Source organism: Crocodylus porosus, unplaced genomic scaffold (genome assembly GCF_001723895.1).
Source record: "Crocodylus porosus isolate Cpor-Errol unplaced genomic scaffold, CroPor_comp1, whole genome shotgun sequence".
Lineage (NCBI taxonomy): Eukaryota > Metazoa > Chordata > Crocodylia > Crocodylidae > Crocodylus > Crocodylus porosus.
Genome location: NW_017728918.1, coordinates 5265037 through 5282628, shown reverse-complemented (window position 1 = coordinate 5282628; position 17592 = coordinate 5265037). Strand labels below are relative to the sequence as shown.

Sequence of the window (17592 nt, the reverse complement as noted above, 5' to 3'; positions counted from 1 at the left end):
GGAGGTGGTGTAAGCACCTACTCTAAACACCTTCAAGAGCAAATTGGATGCTTATCTTGCTGGGATCCTATGACCCCAGCTGACTTCCTGCCCTTCAGGTGGGGGCCTGGACTCGATGATCTTCTGAGGTCCCTTCCAGCCCTAATGTCTATGACATCTATGAACAGAAGAGTTAAAAGTCACTGAGCAAATGGAGGTAAGCTTATGGGTAAAAACAGACATTGGATTTCTCTTGGGACATAACCTTTTATTTGGGGATCCTACAGACCTACAAGCCCATTGCCCCACTTTAAGTACCTGTGAAATCTCTGAGAAACCACTTTTTCCCAGGACAGTTGGAGCTAATTTGAGTTAATTGCCATCCAAGCTGCATGCGGAAATGAAGGTTTTGCTCCTGTTCCAACACAAGTCAAAGGCTGGGATAATCACACCCGAGATAAATGCAAGGTCTGTTTTTTCCCTATGTGTTTCATTGAGTATTTTGTCTGAGATTTGCCTTGGCAAGTTCTTCATTCTTCTTTGAAATGTCTCTGAATATAAACTTGCTCATTGCTGTTATTAACTTTTGTGGGGCTCAAGGATTTTGCTCGCAGATGAAGTGGACTGGAGTCATGGTGGAAACATTGTCATCAGTTCCTCCTCTTACGAGCCTCACCAAGCTGAGGTAGTCACGGTTAAAGAGATCAGGAACCATAGCATTAAAATCCATGAGCGCCTTCTCCATAGGCATATAGGTAAGAAACTTGTCTTTCATTCTCCCTTTTATCCCTTCCCATGTTTTTGTTGCTTTGTTGCATGACAACTCCATCATCTGGCCCACTATTCCTGTATAGCTTTGTCTTAGAATCATTATTGAATGACAGTGAGAGATTTTGCCTCCACCTTCCTGCTGATGTGTCTTTATTTCTTTTTTCTGTATGCTTCTTCATACCTGTACTAAAGGGCAGGATGTTCAAAGCAGAGTAGGCAATGTAATTTGACTATTGATTTGAATGATAAAGTTAACCATGTCTGAAAATCCCACTCCGGCTGTGTATGTATGTATATAAATTAGAGCTGTCAAAATAAAGAGGGAGGAAAAATTGGTTTCATTGCAAAATATATTTTGAAATATGAAATTTCAGAAAATGTGGACAACCTCTAGTAGAGGGGGTGATCAGAATCACGAAACTTTCGTTGTGAGTTTTTAATTTTGACATGTGAATTATTGATTCAATTTTACACCTTGAGACATGTTGACAGGTTTTAACATGGATACAAAATGCATAGATACAAAATATATATATATGACACATATATACTTATATAATCTCACATATATCAGGACCTACTTAAATTATAGCAAGGCAAAGGGGTTTTTGCGGCCTGCTTATAGTACGCAGAGCCCGCTGTGTCCCTCAGCGCTGATTGGTGGAGAGGCCCTGGTGGGGAGGTGGGATGAGTGGCCAACATCTTGATTGCTGGTTGCCCTTCATGCTGCCTCAACCCTTGGTGCTGATTGGTGGAGAGGGCCAGGCAAGTGGGGGAGGGACAAGGGGGCAGTCACCATCTCATCTACTGCCTTTTATGTCACCCCACGAGCCAATGCCTTCCACTCCCAGCAATGAAGCCTGCTGGCTCCCACTGGGAAGCCAACATTTTATTTTTATTAATTTCATTTTGTGGACAATCCTGGATTTCGCAGGTTCTGTGAAATCTGCAAAACTAGAAATTAAGTGTGTGTGTGTGTGTGTGTGTGTGTACACACACACACACACATGCATGCATATATATATACACACACATGCACACATATACATACACACATATACACACATATGCTCGCACTCATACATACATATACATAATTATATATATATAAATATATATATATATATACACACACACATATATATATAAACCACATATTTTTATAATATGTATAGAGGTAAATAATTTATCGATACCTAATGTTTTGCTATCATGTTACCCAGGGATATAATTATTTCTGTACAAATTATGATGGTATATTTGTATATAACAGGTGGGTCAAACCAGCTTGGTCTCCTGGGCTAGATAGGATCTGGATTTACTTGTAGTGGTGGTGACAGCAGCAGGGTGGGTAGTGGCAGGAAGCTGGGGAGCTTAACACAACCATTGCTCACCCCCTACCATAAAAGCACATTCCCAGCGGAGCTCCATGTTCTGGATTTTGGCAGCAGGCCCTACCCACACTAATCCGGCCTTGAATTCCTGGTTTTTCTAGGAGCCCCATGGAATGCATGACATGACTTCATGGGCCGGATCTGGCCCAGAGACTATACATTTGACACCCCTGGAATATAACATGTTATTTACCATATTTACTCAAATCCAAGATGAGCCTCCCCGCATTAACTTGTCTTGGATTTGAGTATGAGATAGTGGAGAGGAGCAGGTAACTTCTGCAGCTCTGGCTCTGGCTCCAGCTCTGGCTTTGGCTCTGACCTGGGGTTGGAGCCACACCTGCCACTGCCTCTGCCCTTCCAAATCTCTCCATCTTGCAGACTCAGGTCCCTTGCATCCCTGCCCCATCTTTCTCCCCATAGCCTCCCTCACAAGCCAGGAGCAGTTCCCCAACATGGCCTTGTATAAGCAGCAGCAGCAGCAGCAGCAGCTCTGTCCAGTCTTGGAGCTGGGGCCAGAGCTGCTACACTGCCACTACTGCTAGGGTGACAACCTTTTCAAAAACCAAGCATGCCTGCCCATCCCCTCCCTACTACCCCCCACCTGTGGAGGCAGCACAGCTGGAGAAGAGCACAGTGGAGCCTGTGGGAGGTGGAGGAAGATGTGGGCTGCAGTCCTCAGGGGTCCCCACCCTGCTGCCACCTGAGCAGCACTGCAAAGATGTGCCCCCTGCTGCTGCTGATTGGGCAGGGGTGGCATGGCTGGCATGGAGCTCCCAGCGGAAGTGGCAGCCCCAAGCCTCCTTGCTCCACTCCATCCTCCGATGCTGGGTCCTTCCTGCTGGGCTATGGAGGCCTTGGGGGAGGGAAACAGGGTGGGAAGCCTCTAGCACACAGTGGACAGCCTGCATCCTCCCCTGTGCCTTGCACAAATCTGGGGGGTATTTTCCCTCCTATTTACCCATCCCTGGGAGTGTGCAGAGCAGTGGGGAGCCGGCCTGCCTGCTGCCCCCCAGATAAGCTGCCTGTGGCTCCATCGCACTCCCCTCGCCAGGCCATGCTGATCCATCTCATCCCTGGAATCTACTCGTGGCCCCTTGATCGCTGAGTGACTTAGCCACTCACAACTCGATATTGCAGGTCTTTAAATCAAGAAGGGATATCTTTCAGAAAGATTTACTGAGGTTCAGTTGGGCTTACTATGGAACATACTTAATGCGGCACGCAGGTCAAATAAGATAAATCTAGTGGTCCTTTCTGACCTACAAAGTTGGAACCTATTTTTGCAAGGTTGTGGTGTCAAATTTATGTTTAGATGGATATAGTGTCATCAAGCTGGGGGGAGTAGTAGATACACGGGAGGGCAGGGCTAGGATTTAGAGTGACCTAGACTCTTAGGATTGGATGAAAAGGAGTGTCATGAGGTTCAACAAGGACAAGTGCAAAGTCCTGCACTTAGGACAGAGCAATCCCACGCACCGCTACAGGCTGGGGGCTGACTGGCTGGGCACCAGGTCTGCAGAAAAGGCTGTGGGGGTGAAAGTGGACAGTGAGCTTAGCATGAGCCAGCAGCGTGCCCTTGTTGCCAAGAAAACTAATGGCGTCCTGGGCTGCATCGGTTGGAGTGCTGCCAGCAGATCAAAGGAAGTGATTCTTCCCCTCTGTTCAGCACTGGTGAGGCCACATTTGGCATCCTGTGTTTTTGGAGGTTTTCAAAACCATCTGGACAAAGCCTTGGCTGGGATGATCTAGCTGGGGATGGCCCTGCCTTGAGCAGGTGATTGGACTAGGTGTGACCTCCTGAGGTCCCTTCCAACCCTAACTTTCTATGATTGTATGGTTGGACATAGGGGTGTTCAGATCTTTTGTTATGGTTTGTAGTATTTTGTGTAGTCAGGTTATTTTGAGCAATTGGGTGCTCATAAAGCAAACTTAAGTAAAGAAAGAAATGGCCTGTCACCTCTAGATTGTCATGTGACCAAAAGTCTTTGCCATCAGGTTAATTCGTTTCCTTGTCCAATGGTATTAGTTTCAGGCTATGTCTATACTGCTTCCCTGCCCAGCTGGAACCGCTGCTGAGAAATAATCACTCCCACTGCATATATATATCCAAATCCAGCAGTTAGGCAGAGTAGATGATATAACAGGGTCTTGAGAATGTGTCTTGGTGCTGCCGCTATGCAGAGGAAGCCTGGGACGTGCCTGCTCTAAAGTTCCCAACACAGTAGCATCAACTTCTGCTTCCAGCAAGCTTTTGGCCAAGCTCCTCCAAGTCTTGTGCTTCCATAATTTGGCTTACGCTGAATCTGCAGCCAGTGCTATCAATAGTACCACTTTTAGCTCTGTTTGCTTTAGAATTACACCGAGCTAAAGGGAGAAGGAGGAGAATGAACTATGAAACTTGGTTTTTGTTAAACGGGGCAAAGCTTGACTCTGCCTAGCTTGGTTACGTAGGCTGAGAGCCACACGTTCCGTGCAGCGTGCCATAGAGCACAATATGCAGTTTCATTTATAAGGAATCTTTGCTTGTATTATTCAGTACTAAGGGGCACAGAACCAACTTCAGGTCAAATCCTGGCTCTGGTGAAGACAACGGGAATTTTCCATGGATTCAGGAGAGGCCTGGTTTCACCCTGTGCGGTTTTGCTGGAGTAAGCGGCTATGGTTCCCTACAACCACACTGAAATGGCTCATCACAAATCCAAGGGAGCTTGCCTGAACAAGGAGATGGGACCTGGTGAATGTCTGCTTCCCAGTGTAGAAGGGCTTCCCAAAGTCCTGTGCACTGTTTAGGACTCAAGGGGAGATTAAGCATGATTTGAAGCCTTGTGAACTGGAATCAATTTCTTACACTTTACATGCAACGTTAGTACAAAGTTTTATAATAGTAAATTGATTTTAGCAACGGCATCAGGCTGATCACTGTGTGAACTTGTAGCCTCAGGAAAGACCAGCTTTGGCTTACAGGATGCTAAGGCACAATGTCTCCAGTACGTTTAGTTGAAGAGCACAGAGTGGGAATTTTCCTGTTGGCTCAGGAGGTGCTTACCCTATTGAGCAGACATGGCACTCTCTTTTTGAGAGATCGATATCCATTGTAAATAGTGACGTTCAGGTGGGCTTTTTGCTTCTCTGTTTGTGCTTCTGGACCGTGCTGAGGACGAATGAATCTGAACGGCAGTGCAGCTGCTGAGGGGAAACCAGGCACTTGCTGCTAGAGTGGACGTCCCGAAAATATTGATTTCCAAAATCTCATACGTAGTGATCATATTTCTCCCCTTGCGATTCCCCAGGGCGTTCCCATAACACAGAAGATGGTAGACAGCTGCCTTTGGCTGCAGAGGTTGGGCTTCTGACACGGAGTATACAGATCAAGTCTGACACCGTTTGCGCTGGAAGGCTTCTAGTAGGACGCTTTAGAAATGCCAATGGAGTGGAATATGCAGGTGGGTAAAACTCACCCACTTGGCTCTGTTGCAGCAATCCGGCCCAGTTTAGCCCAGGCCAGTACTCTGGAAACTGGCTGTAACTTGTTCTATTTGCTGTATAGTACTGAGCCTTCAGAAAAAAATCCAAAAAACTAGTAGTGTAGTAATAATAACCTGAAAACCTATCCAGATTTTGTACCGGCATTTTGTCTCGCTTTGTAAACAAATGCCGGGTTTGTGCCTTGCGTTTGTATGGCGTTCCGTTTCTCATCTAGTTCTTCGCAAGTTTTCCATGGGTTGGTTCTTAGATAGTACTGTGGAAATTATGGTTATTCTGGCTATTACTACTGATGATGATGATGAAACAGTCTGTCTCCAATTACTTTTATCTCACTGCATTTATCACACTGCAGGTGCCCTTCAGCTCTTAAATGTTGAACTTCTGAACTTTGGGCCTTCGCACCTTCCTGCCATTGACTTCAGAAATGTATCGCAGGGTTCTGCAGTAATCGCTTCCAGCATTCACCAGACCTGCGGGGGTGGCATTCAGTCAGTTGCAAGCCATGGCATCGTACTGCGTGATAATGTAATGTTCAGTACAGTTGGCCCTGGCATTGACTTGGAAGGCCAAAACCACTCTCTTACAAGGAACCTTATCATTCTGAGCAAGCAACCAGAAGGGTCACCAAACTGGGTTGCTGGTATCAAAGTAAACCTCATAGACGGTGCCTATTTACTGGGTAATGTTGTGGCAGGATCTGAACGAATAGCCTTTCACATCAAGGGGCAAGAGTGTTCCCTTGCCAGAGATCAGTACATTGAAAATGTAGCCCATTCGAGCCTTCATGGTGTCCATTTATACCGAGGAGATGGGTTTCAAAACTGTACCAGGATCACTGGTTTCCTGTCCTACAAGAATTATGACTATGGTGTCACGTTCCATCTTGAAAGCAGTGTCGTGATGGACAATATGATGCTGGTAGACAATGCGGTGGGCGTCCTGGCTGTGGTGGTGCGCCGCTCTTTTGAGCAGCACTCCTTAAGGAAAGAATACATCAAATTTAGGACCTCTGTCATTGTTGCTACAAGCAAAACATTTGACTGCATTAAGGACAGAATCAAGCCCCTCTCAGGTGACTCGACTTCCAGGGACCGAGCTCCACGTTACCCTCAAAGAGGCCGCATTGGGATTCTATGGCCTGCATTCGCCTCCGATACTAGCCGATGGCCTGATGAAGCATGGCACAAAATAAGAAACGATCCATCAGTCTCAGGAATCATGAAGCTACAAGGTTGGTCTTTTGTTGGCATTAGCTTGAATATCCTAGCAAAATATCCCATCCAGAGTCATTATTTTCTGCCTATTTATGTACCACCCTGTCCTGCAATCTGAAATGGATACAGTGAGTGAAATTCTGGTCCCACTGAAGTTAATGACAAAATGTCTTTTGACTTCACTGGAGCCTAGAGGTTGGCCAGGGTTCCTCCACGGATGCCTAACTGTTGTATTGTACTCTGTGGCACTGCACAGCTTGCACATATACTCCAAAAGAGCCTTTATTTCAGGGGTTGAGGAAGTGGTTTCTCTATTTGATATACCTGCCTAATCTATTGGTATCTATGGCTGGATAAAGATAACAAGGATGTCAACTGCTTTACAGATTTTGTTTACTGTGTTCATAGATTCATAGATATTAGGGTCGGAAGGGACCTCAGCAGATCGTCGAGTCCGAGGCCTGGAGGGCGCCATGTTCAGAATCGGTAACCTGTATTGTGGTTCTGTTTAGTAAACACTGCTATAAAAAAGCCAGACAATAATAATACTTATTATTATTACAATGGTTAATGACAGTAAATAACTTCAGTGGAAGTATGTAAAACTCACTTAATGAATGATTGTAGCCTTTTATCCTTTGTGTTCTTGGGTTAAACAGAATGTGCATTACAAATAACACAAGAGTTTGCATTACAGAAGCATGCAGATGACTGTGTAGTTTCAGATCTGCCTATCCAAGGCCAGTGGTTCTTAACCAGGGTGCTACAGCACCCCGGGGTGCCTCGAGGTGCTATAGCATGCCATGCAATATTAGCACTGTTAGGTATGCAAACATTATTCAAAGGATAAAAAACCCAGAGATTTCGAATAGGAATCCATAGTATTATAAATATCCTGACTTGCTGTGGCCCTTCAGAAGTCTTTGCCACAGAAAGATTGCTCTCTTATTTTTCTGTAGTCAGAAAATGAGTGAAAACGAAGAGCTGGTATTTTCTAAGGGGTGCCTGGAGCCTTTCAGGGGTGCCTTGAGTCTAAAAAGGTTGATAAGAACTGTCTTAGGCTTTGATATGACCCCCCATTATGTAGGTGTCTGAGCACCTTGCAGTCTTGTATCTTTATGACACATTTATATTAGGAAGTGCTATTAGCCTCATGGGGGTCTCTAGCACTATTTTCAACTTCAGGTGAGTTAAACCCCAGTTAGAGCAGAGGCACATGAGCAAGGCACTGTGAGGCAAACGAAGCAGCGCTTTACTGTACATCACTTTGTCATTTGTATCTCCTTGCCCACGGGAAATGAAATATAGCCCACTATAGCTTAGTCCTCAGTGAAGGAAGGCTCGGCTGCCGTGGATTAATTCTCATTCACTGCCATATCAGAGCATGCGCACAGGCAATTACTGCAAAACAACTGCCTTGGCATAAGGGCTCACCCTCCCATGTCTCCCAGTAGTTTGTCTGTGTGGTTATACCTTTAGTAAAGTGGCAAGCCTGAAACCAATTTAAATTCTTAGAGGGGTTGCATTAATGTTGAGGTTTTTGGGTTTTTTTTCCACAGAAGTCACCTTTACTGGTTTTACAAAGAGTTGCTATAGTGACGACATGGACATCTGCATCATGTCAAATCCTGATAGCACTGGCATCATGCACCCAATCACATCTGAGAAGATGAGAATGCTACATGTCAATGAGAAGAACAAGCTTTACTTTCATATGCTGCAAGCAAGGTGGTGTGCTTTCTTCTTATTAAGAAGATACTCTCCCCCCCACCAATGTTTATAATGCATGTGTGGCACCAGTTCCCCACCTGGTCATATGTTTCTCTGTCTTTAGCACTCATCACTACAGAATTAGCATATTTAAGTACCGCTTACATCTATTTCTAATGAGTTTCATTTTTTCGTTAGGAGCATGGGAGTTAGAAGCTGGACATGAGTCTAAACCAAAATTCGTGGGGATAGTCAAAATCTAAACTCAGGCCCAAACCTGAGTACTATAATTGACTGAATTGTTATAAAGTACTGAACTAATTTTTTTGATCCAAACTACCCTTTTAAATTGAGCTCTCTGTTTCTCTACCTGCTCTTGTACTGATCATGTATGGGACCAGAACTGGAAAAATCTGAGCATCTAATTATTTATCTTAACTTGGGATGCAAGGCTCAGATCGTTTGTTTTCAAACTTCCCCCAAACCAAACTTCCTGGAGTCCTACCACTACCTTCTGGGTAGGAAAAGTAGGTTCTGATATTTGGTCTTGAGCACAGTTGACTTCTCAAGTGCTGGCAGCAAACAACATCAGGGGCTCCAGAAAAGAAAAAAATTGGTGATGGATATATCATCCTTTCTGGCATGAGAAAAAGAGTTGGTTTTTCGCCTGTGAAATCACATCACTGATGCTGAGTAGTTACAAGAAGGTTGTGAGATGGCAGATAAGTGCCAGCCATCCTCATGCCCAGAGAGGTAATCTCCTGAACATATTGGAATAGGGATCAAGAAGAAATGTGTCTGCAACCCTTAGGAGTCGACCATTCAGATGCACTCAATCTTCTGGAAACACAGGCTGATTTATGTTTTGATTTGTATGGAGTACTGGAATACAGGGACTCGCCCCGCCATGAAACTTTTGCAGAAGAAGTGAAACCCAATGACAAAAAATAATCAGAGGTACTTCACACCGCTCCAGTCTACAGCCCCTTAAGTGACCTGTGAATGCTTTCATTTTTTTTTTTTTTTTTTGCTCCAGGCATTAGTTTGCATGTGGATTTCTGAGCACTGTCCAGCTTGTCATCTCCCATTATTCTTAACTTCTGAATCCGGTCCATTGTATTATGCTGTTTGCGACCTGCTACCGCACAAAGCATTGCAAAAGCTGATGATTTGCAGACGTGCCTGATGGACACGCGTAATGCAAAGTGTTTTCTCAGTATTCTGCTAAGCCTCTGGATAGGGTCCAGGCTTTTTGCCTCTGCATCTTTTGCATGCATTTTTTAAATCCAAGCTTGCAAAAACTATGCACTATTCAAGGCCAGAGCCTGTTCCATCGCTTGGGGACTTAAGTGGATTGGACACCTAAGTGTGATTGTATTCCATCCCGCTCAACTCCCTGGAAACCGATAATATGTCTACTTTTGTAACATCCTGTGGTCTAAGCCTTAAGACTAAGTCACAAAAATGCCCCAGGGTGGAGGAGAACCCACACATCTTTGGCATGAACAGTTTTTCAGGGACCTGAGCAGCATGAATAGTATTGCATGCCTGCTTTGGCACCTAAGAGGTGCAATGGGATCAGTCCTTTGTGGCCCATGAGATAGCTTCATTGTGCTGCCTCAGCATTGAAAAGGGACCACAAAGGGACTTGGAGAGAGGAGCTGGGGCTTCTCCTGGAGTAGGGGCATGTGGGCATATGAGGGCAGGGCTGTCCAACTTCTAAGCAACTAGGGGCCACAGTACCAGGGATTGCATGCCATGCAGGCCACACCAGTGTGAGCCATTGCCCCCCCTGGGAATCATGCTACATAGATGCCCTCCCCACAACTGCACTGTATATAGGGGCATCCTGGATTCACCTCCCTCCCTACACAGTACTGCATGGGTACCTAGCTCGGCAGGTTCCCCCAGCACCATGGGCTGGGCTGTGCTACACCATGTCAGGCTGTGCAGTCCTCTGGGATGGGGACAAGAAGTGGAAGTCAGAGGAGGGCGAGGGAGCCTGGAGACCCCAGTTACTGCTGCCTCTGGAGTAATGGGGGAGTGGTGGCCAGGTGGGAGCCTGGGGGCTGCACATCAATCTCTTGGGGGCCACGTACAGCCCACAGGCAATCAGTTCAACAGCCCCAGGTTAGGGGTCGAACCAACCCAGGGAACCGTGCAGAATTGTGTCTCACGGTCATTTCCATCCTGGTCTGAGAGATACAGGAATTAAAACACTGTGGATTCTGGTGGCTGGAGTATGAGGCACTATGGTTTGTCTGCAACATTCAATTATTTGAAAACACGTGCTGAATCAAAATTGGAAATGTTTCTGGGCAATAGAGGTACTCAGAACGCAACCCTGGAACTGGATCCAAATGTTGTGGCTGGCCTTATCTATAATGGCCTGAGCCAAAATCTTGAGGTTCTCCAACAAAGAGGAGAATGGGAATTACTTGGAGGAGAAATATGTTTCTGAATATGATCATTCTTAGCATTTGGGAGGTTGGGATCCAGATCTGCGTTTTGCTCATTGGGCCTGGTCTCAAGGAAATTACACGTTGCTACAGAGTTTGGTGACAAAGCCAATCAGACCGCTTGTTCGCTCAGCAGATTTTACTAATTCTCCCCTATTTACCCACTTCCATTTTGGAAGTATCACCGTGATATGCATTTATGAGCAATGAAAAAACCTTTAAACGCCACTACCATCTGATTTTTCCTACTGTCTCCCTGATGATGATATTGATTCTTCTGCTTTTCAGCAGCAATGAATACGAGGATACGGTGGTTCCTGAGATAAGATGTGAAAGCTCAAGGAAGGCTCTCTTCAAGGATTTGGATGGAAGCGCTCTGGGTCTGGAACCACCCGTGTCCGCTTTTCCGAAGTCAGATTTGGAGTGGCCGCAGTTTTATTTGCATGCTGGTAAGACTTTGCAATATCTGTCAAGTTTGCTGTACCATGGGGGGAAGCCAGGCCAGAATGACGGCCTGCCCCAGGCCCAAGAAGGGTCGGTCTTGTCTGCGGCTCTGAAAGGTTGCTGGCCAAGGCATAGAAGAAGGGCTTGGTAGTCGTGCTTCTGGGTTCCCATGTTCAGTAATGTCTTTCTGACCATCGGCAAAGCAAGTCTTCTAAATTGACTTAATTTTCCTATGCTTTAATGTGTCCCTTTATAAAGCAAGACTAACATTTATCCACCTATTTAGAGTGCAGTGAGATCCTTCGATGAGAGGTGCTCTGCATGTTGAAAATAGCAGCATTAACTGGCTCAGCGTAGATTTTATTTGTGCCCTACTAAGAGGGCAGTCGGGTTGAAAATCCATGCCAGAAGCTTAACGAACACTTCCTCTGGCTTAAAAAGACCCATTTTGCTCTATAACCACATTCGGCAAGTTCACACAGCACGGCTCCGTTCTCCTCCTGATTACAACCCTGCGCTGTGATTCCAAATAAACTCTTTAATTACAATTAGCATTTCCTCAGCCGGCTGCTGACAGCGGCCATTTTGCAGAAAAGTCGCATCATTTGTGACTCCGGCAGTATGGGAGGCTGATGCGAGGGACTGTAATTAATCCCGTTTTCCATCCTGCTCGAAAACTGATTAAACACGAGAAGAACTTTAATCTTTAAACAAAATGTCTAATGTGTACCCAGTAAAGGCTTTCCTCTAAGGATCGCTCTCTCACTGGCTGCTTAGAGGGCTGATTAATACATTGTCTAGGCATAAACATGCTCTTTTTTTCCACCCCCCTCTACCTTCTCTGCCCTGATTATGAATCACAAGCCAATGCTAATATCCCAGCAGGCTCTGTGTACCATTTAGCACCAGCTTTTTCAAGCACGCATTCATGCACACACAGTGTCTGATCATTTTGGATGCATGTTACATTTTCACAGGCACGCGGTAGTCATACGTGCCAGGAATCCCCCACCATCTCAATGGCACTAATGGGGCAACCTGCACTCCACAGGGTTTATCTCCTTATGCAATGATGCCAGCAGCATATGGTAAATGCTGCCTGCCTCTCAGGCTGCCAAAAAATGGTAGCATTTTCTTCTTACTGCCCAAAGAAGAATGGGATTTTTATCTGCCCAAATCTGTCTGTAATTTCTGTGCATTCCTCTGTCAGAGGTCTTCAGCTCCATCGCTTTTGAAGCTTCACCTGTGGAAAAGCACAGATTGAACGGAGGATGCATTCATTCTCATTTTGCTTTTCCCTGACCCTCTACCAATATTTAGCTGAGTGCACTGCGGGCTTTTCCGACACTGGCTTCGTCCATACAACTTTCACCTTGCCTCTGTGCTAGGAGTGCGAGTCCAGATGAACTGCCCTGTAGACGAACAGTATTATTTTCAGCTTTATGCTGATACCCCCTTGGAAGTTTACCTCTCACATTCCAGGTTGCAGAGATCAAGGCGACTGCCATCTAACTAATCAACACCCAGCCTCTGTCCCTCTGTTTTGTATAGTCACCTGTTAGCTACTGAACACCCAGGCCTTCTGCTCAACTCCAGCAGCTTGATCAGATTGCTGCACTGCAGTTTTTAAGCCTCTGCTAACAACTAAGCACTCAAGTCATCAGGTTAATATGCAGCATCCCCGCTGTTGTCAATCTAGGGACACGTGGTTTCTCAAATGCAGCTGAAAACAACAGTTCTCCAGCTTTTGGCATCCTCTGAATCACCCCTTCCAGTCTGGATGTCCGACTTATAAACATTGCCTTCTGTCAGCAGTTCCCTGGGATCACAGCCACCACAAAAGAAAGTCTCCTGGGAGAAAAGATTGAGTGAAATGCAGGGATCTAGTCCATCAAGATAGCATTAAATGGGTGGCTAGGTGGGGTCTGCTTCTGGATGCACAACTGGGTTATTTCCCATTTAATCCACACAGTAACCCCCAAAGGTTCAAAATGCAAGAAATGAGATGTGTCTCCTTGTCTGCTCAGTCTATCTGTCTCTTCTCTCTCATCTCTTCCCTCGATTGTAATCTCTTTAGGCCAAAGGATATCTCTTTGTTCTGTGTTCCCATAGAGCTGCACAAATACTTGATTTTTTTCCCCCTTTCACTGGCTTACCCAAAAATTCAGGGGGGAAATACTTCTTATTTTTGGGTTGATCCAAAACAAAAGGCGTTTCAGTTTTTCAAGTGAAACAGATGATGGGGGAAAAAAGGAAAAGCAAAGGCTTTGCTTTATTTTTTTCTTATCTATTCATTACAATTACTTATAACCCTACCTCTTTTTTTTTTTTAAGGATTTTTTTTTTCCCCAAAGGATTGATTTTTTTTTTATAGGGTTTTTTTTTCCTCCAAATTTTTGCTTGGGTTTGATTTGGCTGGGAAAAAAAAAAGACAAGGAGAGCACAGATGCGTGGATCCTTTTTGCTCACATTTCATTTGGAAACTTTCACTCCGCACAATAGGGTCCCAATCCATGGCTCAAGCTCCATGTGCTGCTATAGTGCAAATAATAAATAACAGCATCACTGGCTAATGGCATGTAAGTACTACACAATAATTAACTGCTTCCAGAGGTCTTTTGCTCCCTAGCTAGAGGGGAAAATCCCATTCTCTTTTCCCAAGCAATTATAGACTCAAGAGATTGAAAGTTGCTATGTGGCTGTTTAATCTCAGCAGATATTTATGGGTAAACATTAGTGTTCGAGGATTCCAGATGTCAGGATATTAAAGCATAGAGGCACAGTGATGTCCCGGAAAATATTACAGTCTTCGGGATGTCTGCCTTGGTGTGTTGTCTCTAGAAGAGCGCAGGATTCAGCTCTCAGTTTTCTTTGAGAAAACCAAGAGAAACTTATTGGGTCTCTTCCCTTTTTCACATCTCTGAATTTAGCAAGAAATCGAAGCTGTGCAGTGTCGTTAGTGTATTATTATGTGCCAGAGAGGCAAGAATTTGTGTAAGTGATACCTTTTATCGGAGCGGCAGAATTAGTATTTATTTGTCAGCGCCTCCAGAATGGCTGCCTTTCCGAGTTCACAAAGAGATGAGAGAAATGTCTTTTGCATATTCCCTGTCAGCATAATTTAACCATTTCTGGGCCTGATCCTACAAACACATATATCTCTTTACTCAACTCAGTAAGTCCATCATGTAGGCCTAAATGCTTATGGGATCGGCAGGACTCATCCCTGCTCCCCCAGCCCCCACCAACCCCTGCCCATTCCCCCTGCTCCCCCATGGCTGTCCTGCCTGCCCCAACTCCTGGTGCTTTAAAAAATAGCCCCCACTCACCGGGTGCTGTCAGTTGGGGATGTGATCCCTGCTGTCCACCCCCCATCATGAGCCCCCCACTCCCCCAGCCTGCCTCAGCTCCGGCCCCTTAAGAACCCCCCGCCCCCCCGGAAAATAACCCTGAACTCACCAGCTCCTGCAGCAACCTTGAGGCTTTGGTGGGGGGGGTCATGGAAGAGCCCCCCACACAGCAGGGGGCAGCAGAGGGCAGCAGGAATGCTCCCCTCCCTGCCCCACTCCGGGCACAAACCAGTGAGTTTGGTAGTTTTTTATTTTTTATTTTCTTAAAGTGCCAGAGCTGGGGTGGGTGGGGCAGACATGTGTGGGGGGGGGCACAGGGGGCTCATAGAAGAGCCCTCCAAGCAGCATGGGGCAGTGGGGGACAGTGGAGATTGCCCCCCACGGGGCAGTATCTGGTGAGTCAGGGCTTTTTTTTTTTCAAAGTGCTGGGGCTGCAAGAGTGGCCAGGGATGGGCAGGGATGGGCAGGGATGGGCAGGGCCTGGGTGATTCGGAGATTCGGCTGCTGCCAAATTGATTCAGCTGAATCGATTTGGGGGCAGTGATTCAAACCACCGAATCAAATCACTGTCGCCCGAATCGCCCAAATACGAAGCCGATACTAGCCACTTTGCACAGGCTTACTGACTGGCTTTCCCCACCGGCAGAGACATGCCCTAGAGATCCTGGGAGACTTGTCTCGGTGTAAGTGGGGAACGTGTTGCCCGTTGTCTAACTAGTGACACCTTTGGTTAAAGGAAGGCAGCAGGTCCTTTGCCTCTAGCAGTTTTGTGTGTCTAGCCCTGAACATCACATCCACCCAGAAGGTGGCAAATTTAATCAAAATTTAAAAAGATTCTCAATAAATGACACCTGGAAAAAGAAATGACTAGCTCTAGTTAATATAGTGAAGACATTTGATTTGAGGTACCATAAAATCTTTGTTATCCAGCATTCCCGGTAAGGGGATGGGGGTAAGGGGATTTCCGGTTATGCAAGAAATTATATATATCTTTAATTGTTCATAAAAGTTCATAAAAGTAGGAGCCAAATCTGTGATGGGGATTTGCCAAGGCTATATTGAGTGTTTGGGTGCTTGTTTTACTTCAGAAATGAGCTAAAAACAGGTTTAGAAGTAGTTCAAAGGGATTCAGATCTAGGAGTTTGATTCAGTTTTATCTCTAGTCAATAAAATTCTGAAATTATTCTAATGAAATGATCATAACACCAAAAAATACCAAGGTGATTTAAGTGTAGGATTGTATATTTACTTATAATCTTTTTAGAAAAGAAAATGGTTTGTCAACTAAAGAAAACATTTAAAAAAAATTCTCATTTTTGACAGAAACATTTGGGTTTGTGTTGAGACGAACACTGACTTTTTTTAGATTTGTGGGAAAAATTGAAGATTTTTTTTAGATGAAAGCAAACATAAATCACAGGATGAAAAATCACAACTATGCTTAAGGGTACACGTCATAGAAAATCAATGAGACTCATGCTCCTTAATCACATATAAACTTTTGGAAATCTTACCTATTTGTATTTGGCTATTTTTTATATGGAGGCTGAGCAGTGAGCAGAGAGCAGTTGCTACAGGAGAAGCAGCTTGCGTGTGGGACTAGCTTGAAGAGGTTTTTCTCTGTGCCAGCGACTTAGGGGCTAGGGGCAGAAGTTACATTTCAACCGGTTTAAATAATCAGAAACTGGTTTCAGCCTGTAACAGAACAGAAGTTCAGTGCACATAAACCAGTTTCAAAATAGCTGAAACTGGTTTGAGATAAATCTGGTTGGATGTAGTATCAGACTTAACTGATTTAGGTCAAACTGGTTTATGAAATGTCTGCCCCAGACCAGGGTGGCTGATTGGTGCTAGAGTGTTTGCCTAGTGCTTGGTGTCTGTGTGTTTGGTTTTTTATTTATTTTTTCCTTTTTCCTCTACCATATGTGTTTGCTTTCTCCTTTTCTTTTCTTTTCTTCCTCTCTTGAGTGACTGAGTGACAGGGCTTGCTCTGAGTGGGGCTGGTTTAGATAACAGGGGTGGAGCTAGGATAGGCAGCCTTTTAAAAAGGCAACCTCCAGTAAACTGTGGGACCAGAAGAAAATGGCAAGAAATAAAAAATGAGTAATACTTAAGGGCAACAAGAAGACAGCAAGTAGAGAGGGAGTTTGCTTAGGGAGTTCACGGTAGAAGGGAGCCAGGGAGCAGAATATGCTCTGTATGTGTGTGTGTGTGTATGTGTGTGTGTGTGTGTGTGTGTGTGCATGCATGTGCACATGTGCATGCACAAGTGCCCTGATACAGGTCCTTGCACTGTGATCTGGTTCACCTGTTGTGACATGTCATGTCTGTGTTCCTCTCAGACAGTTAGGAGCATTTCTTCTGCACCACGTGTAAGCTGGGTTGGAAGCATGGGTATCCATGGGTATCCATGCTGCATTGCATCTGGGACCAGAAAGATTACTTGGACAAGAATTATGAGAAGCTGGTATTGGAGCAGCCAAAGGGTAATGACAAGAAGTGGCAGCATGTATTACTGCATGAAGAAGGAAGTTCCCCGTAATTAAAGAGCAGTGGATTGAAGTCAGCAACCCCTTTCAAGCACTCTGCTGAGGAAAAGGCAGAGGAATAGGCATCTGCAGGCATAAGGCAGAGGAGGAAACAGCTTAGAGAGCAGAAAGTAGAAGGCCACAAGGACAGGGGCTTCAGGACCATTGCACCAAGAAGGAAGAGGAGAATGATGGTGGTGGGTGACTCTCCTCCGAGGGATGGAGGCACCACTTTGTCATCCAGATTTGGGGGC

At 45.3% G+C, this 17592-nt stretch overlaps 1 protein-coding gene across 12 annotated transcripts in view; it reads left to right on the top strand.

The window, feature by feature from the left end:
• Positions 1–17592, top strand: part of PKHD1 (polycystic kidney and hepatic disease 1 (autosomal recessive)) — a 383573-nt gene that overhangs the window by 271003 nt on the left and 94978 nt on the right. For all 12 annotated transcript variants that reach the window (XR_002101523.1, XM_019537166.1, XM_019537170.1 and 9 more), the window contains 5 exons: positions 580–734; positions 5438–5590; positions 5986–6864; positions 8407–8575; positions 11308–11465. Coding sequence is in view for 11 of the 12 variants with exons in the window: in XM_019537166.1 (XP_019392711.1) it covers positions 580–734; positions 5438–5590; positions 5986–6864; positions 8407–8575; positions 11308–11465 (1514 nt within the window). In the remaining variant the exon portion in view is untranslated. The remainder of the gene's footprint in view (positions 1–579; positions 735–5437; positions 5591–5985; positions 6865–8406; positions 8576–11307; positions 11466–17592) is intronic.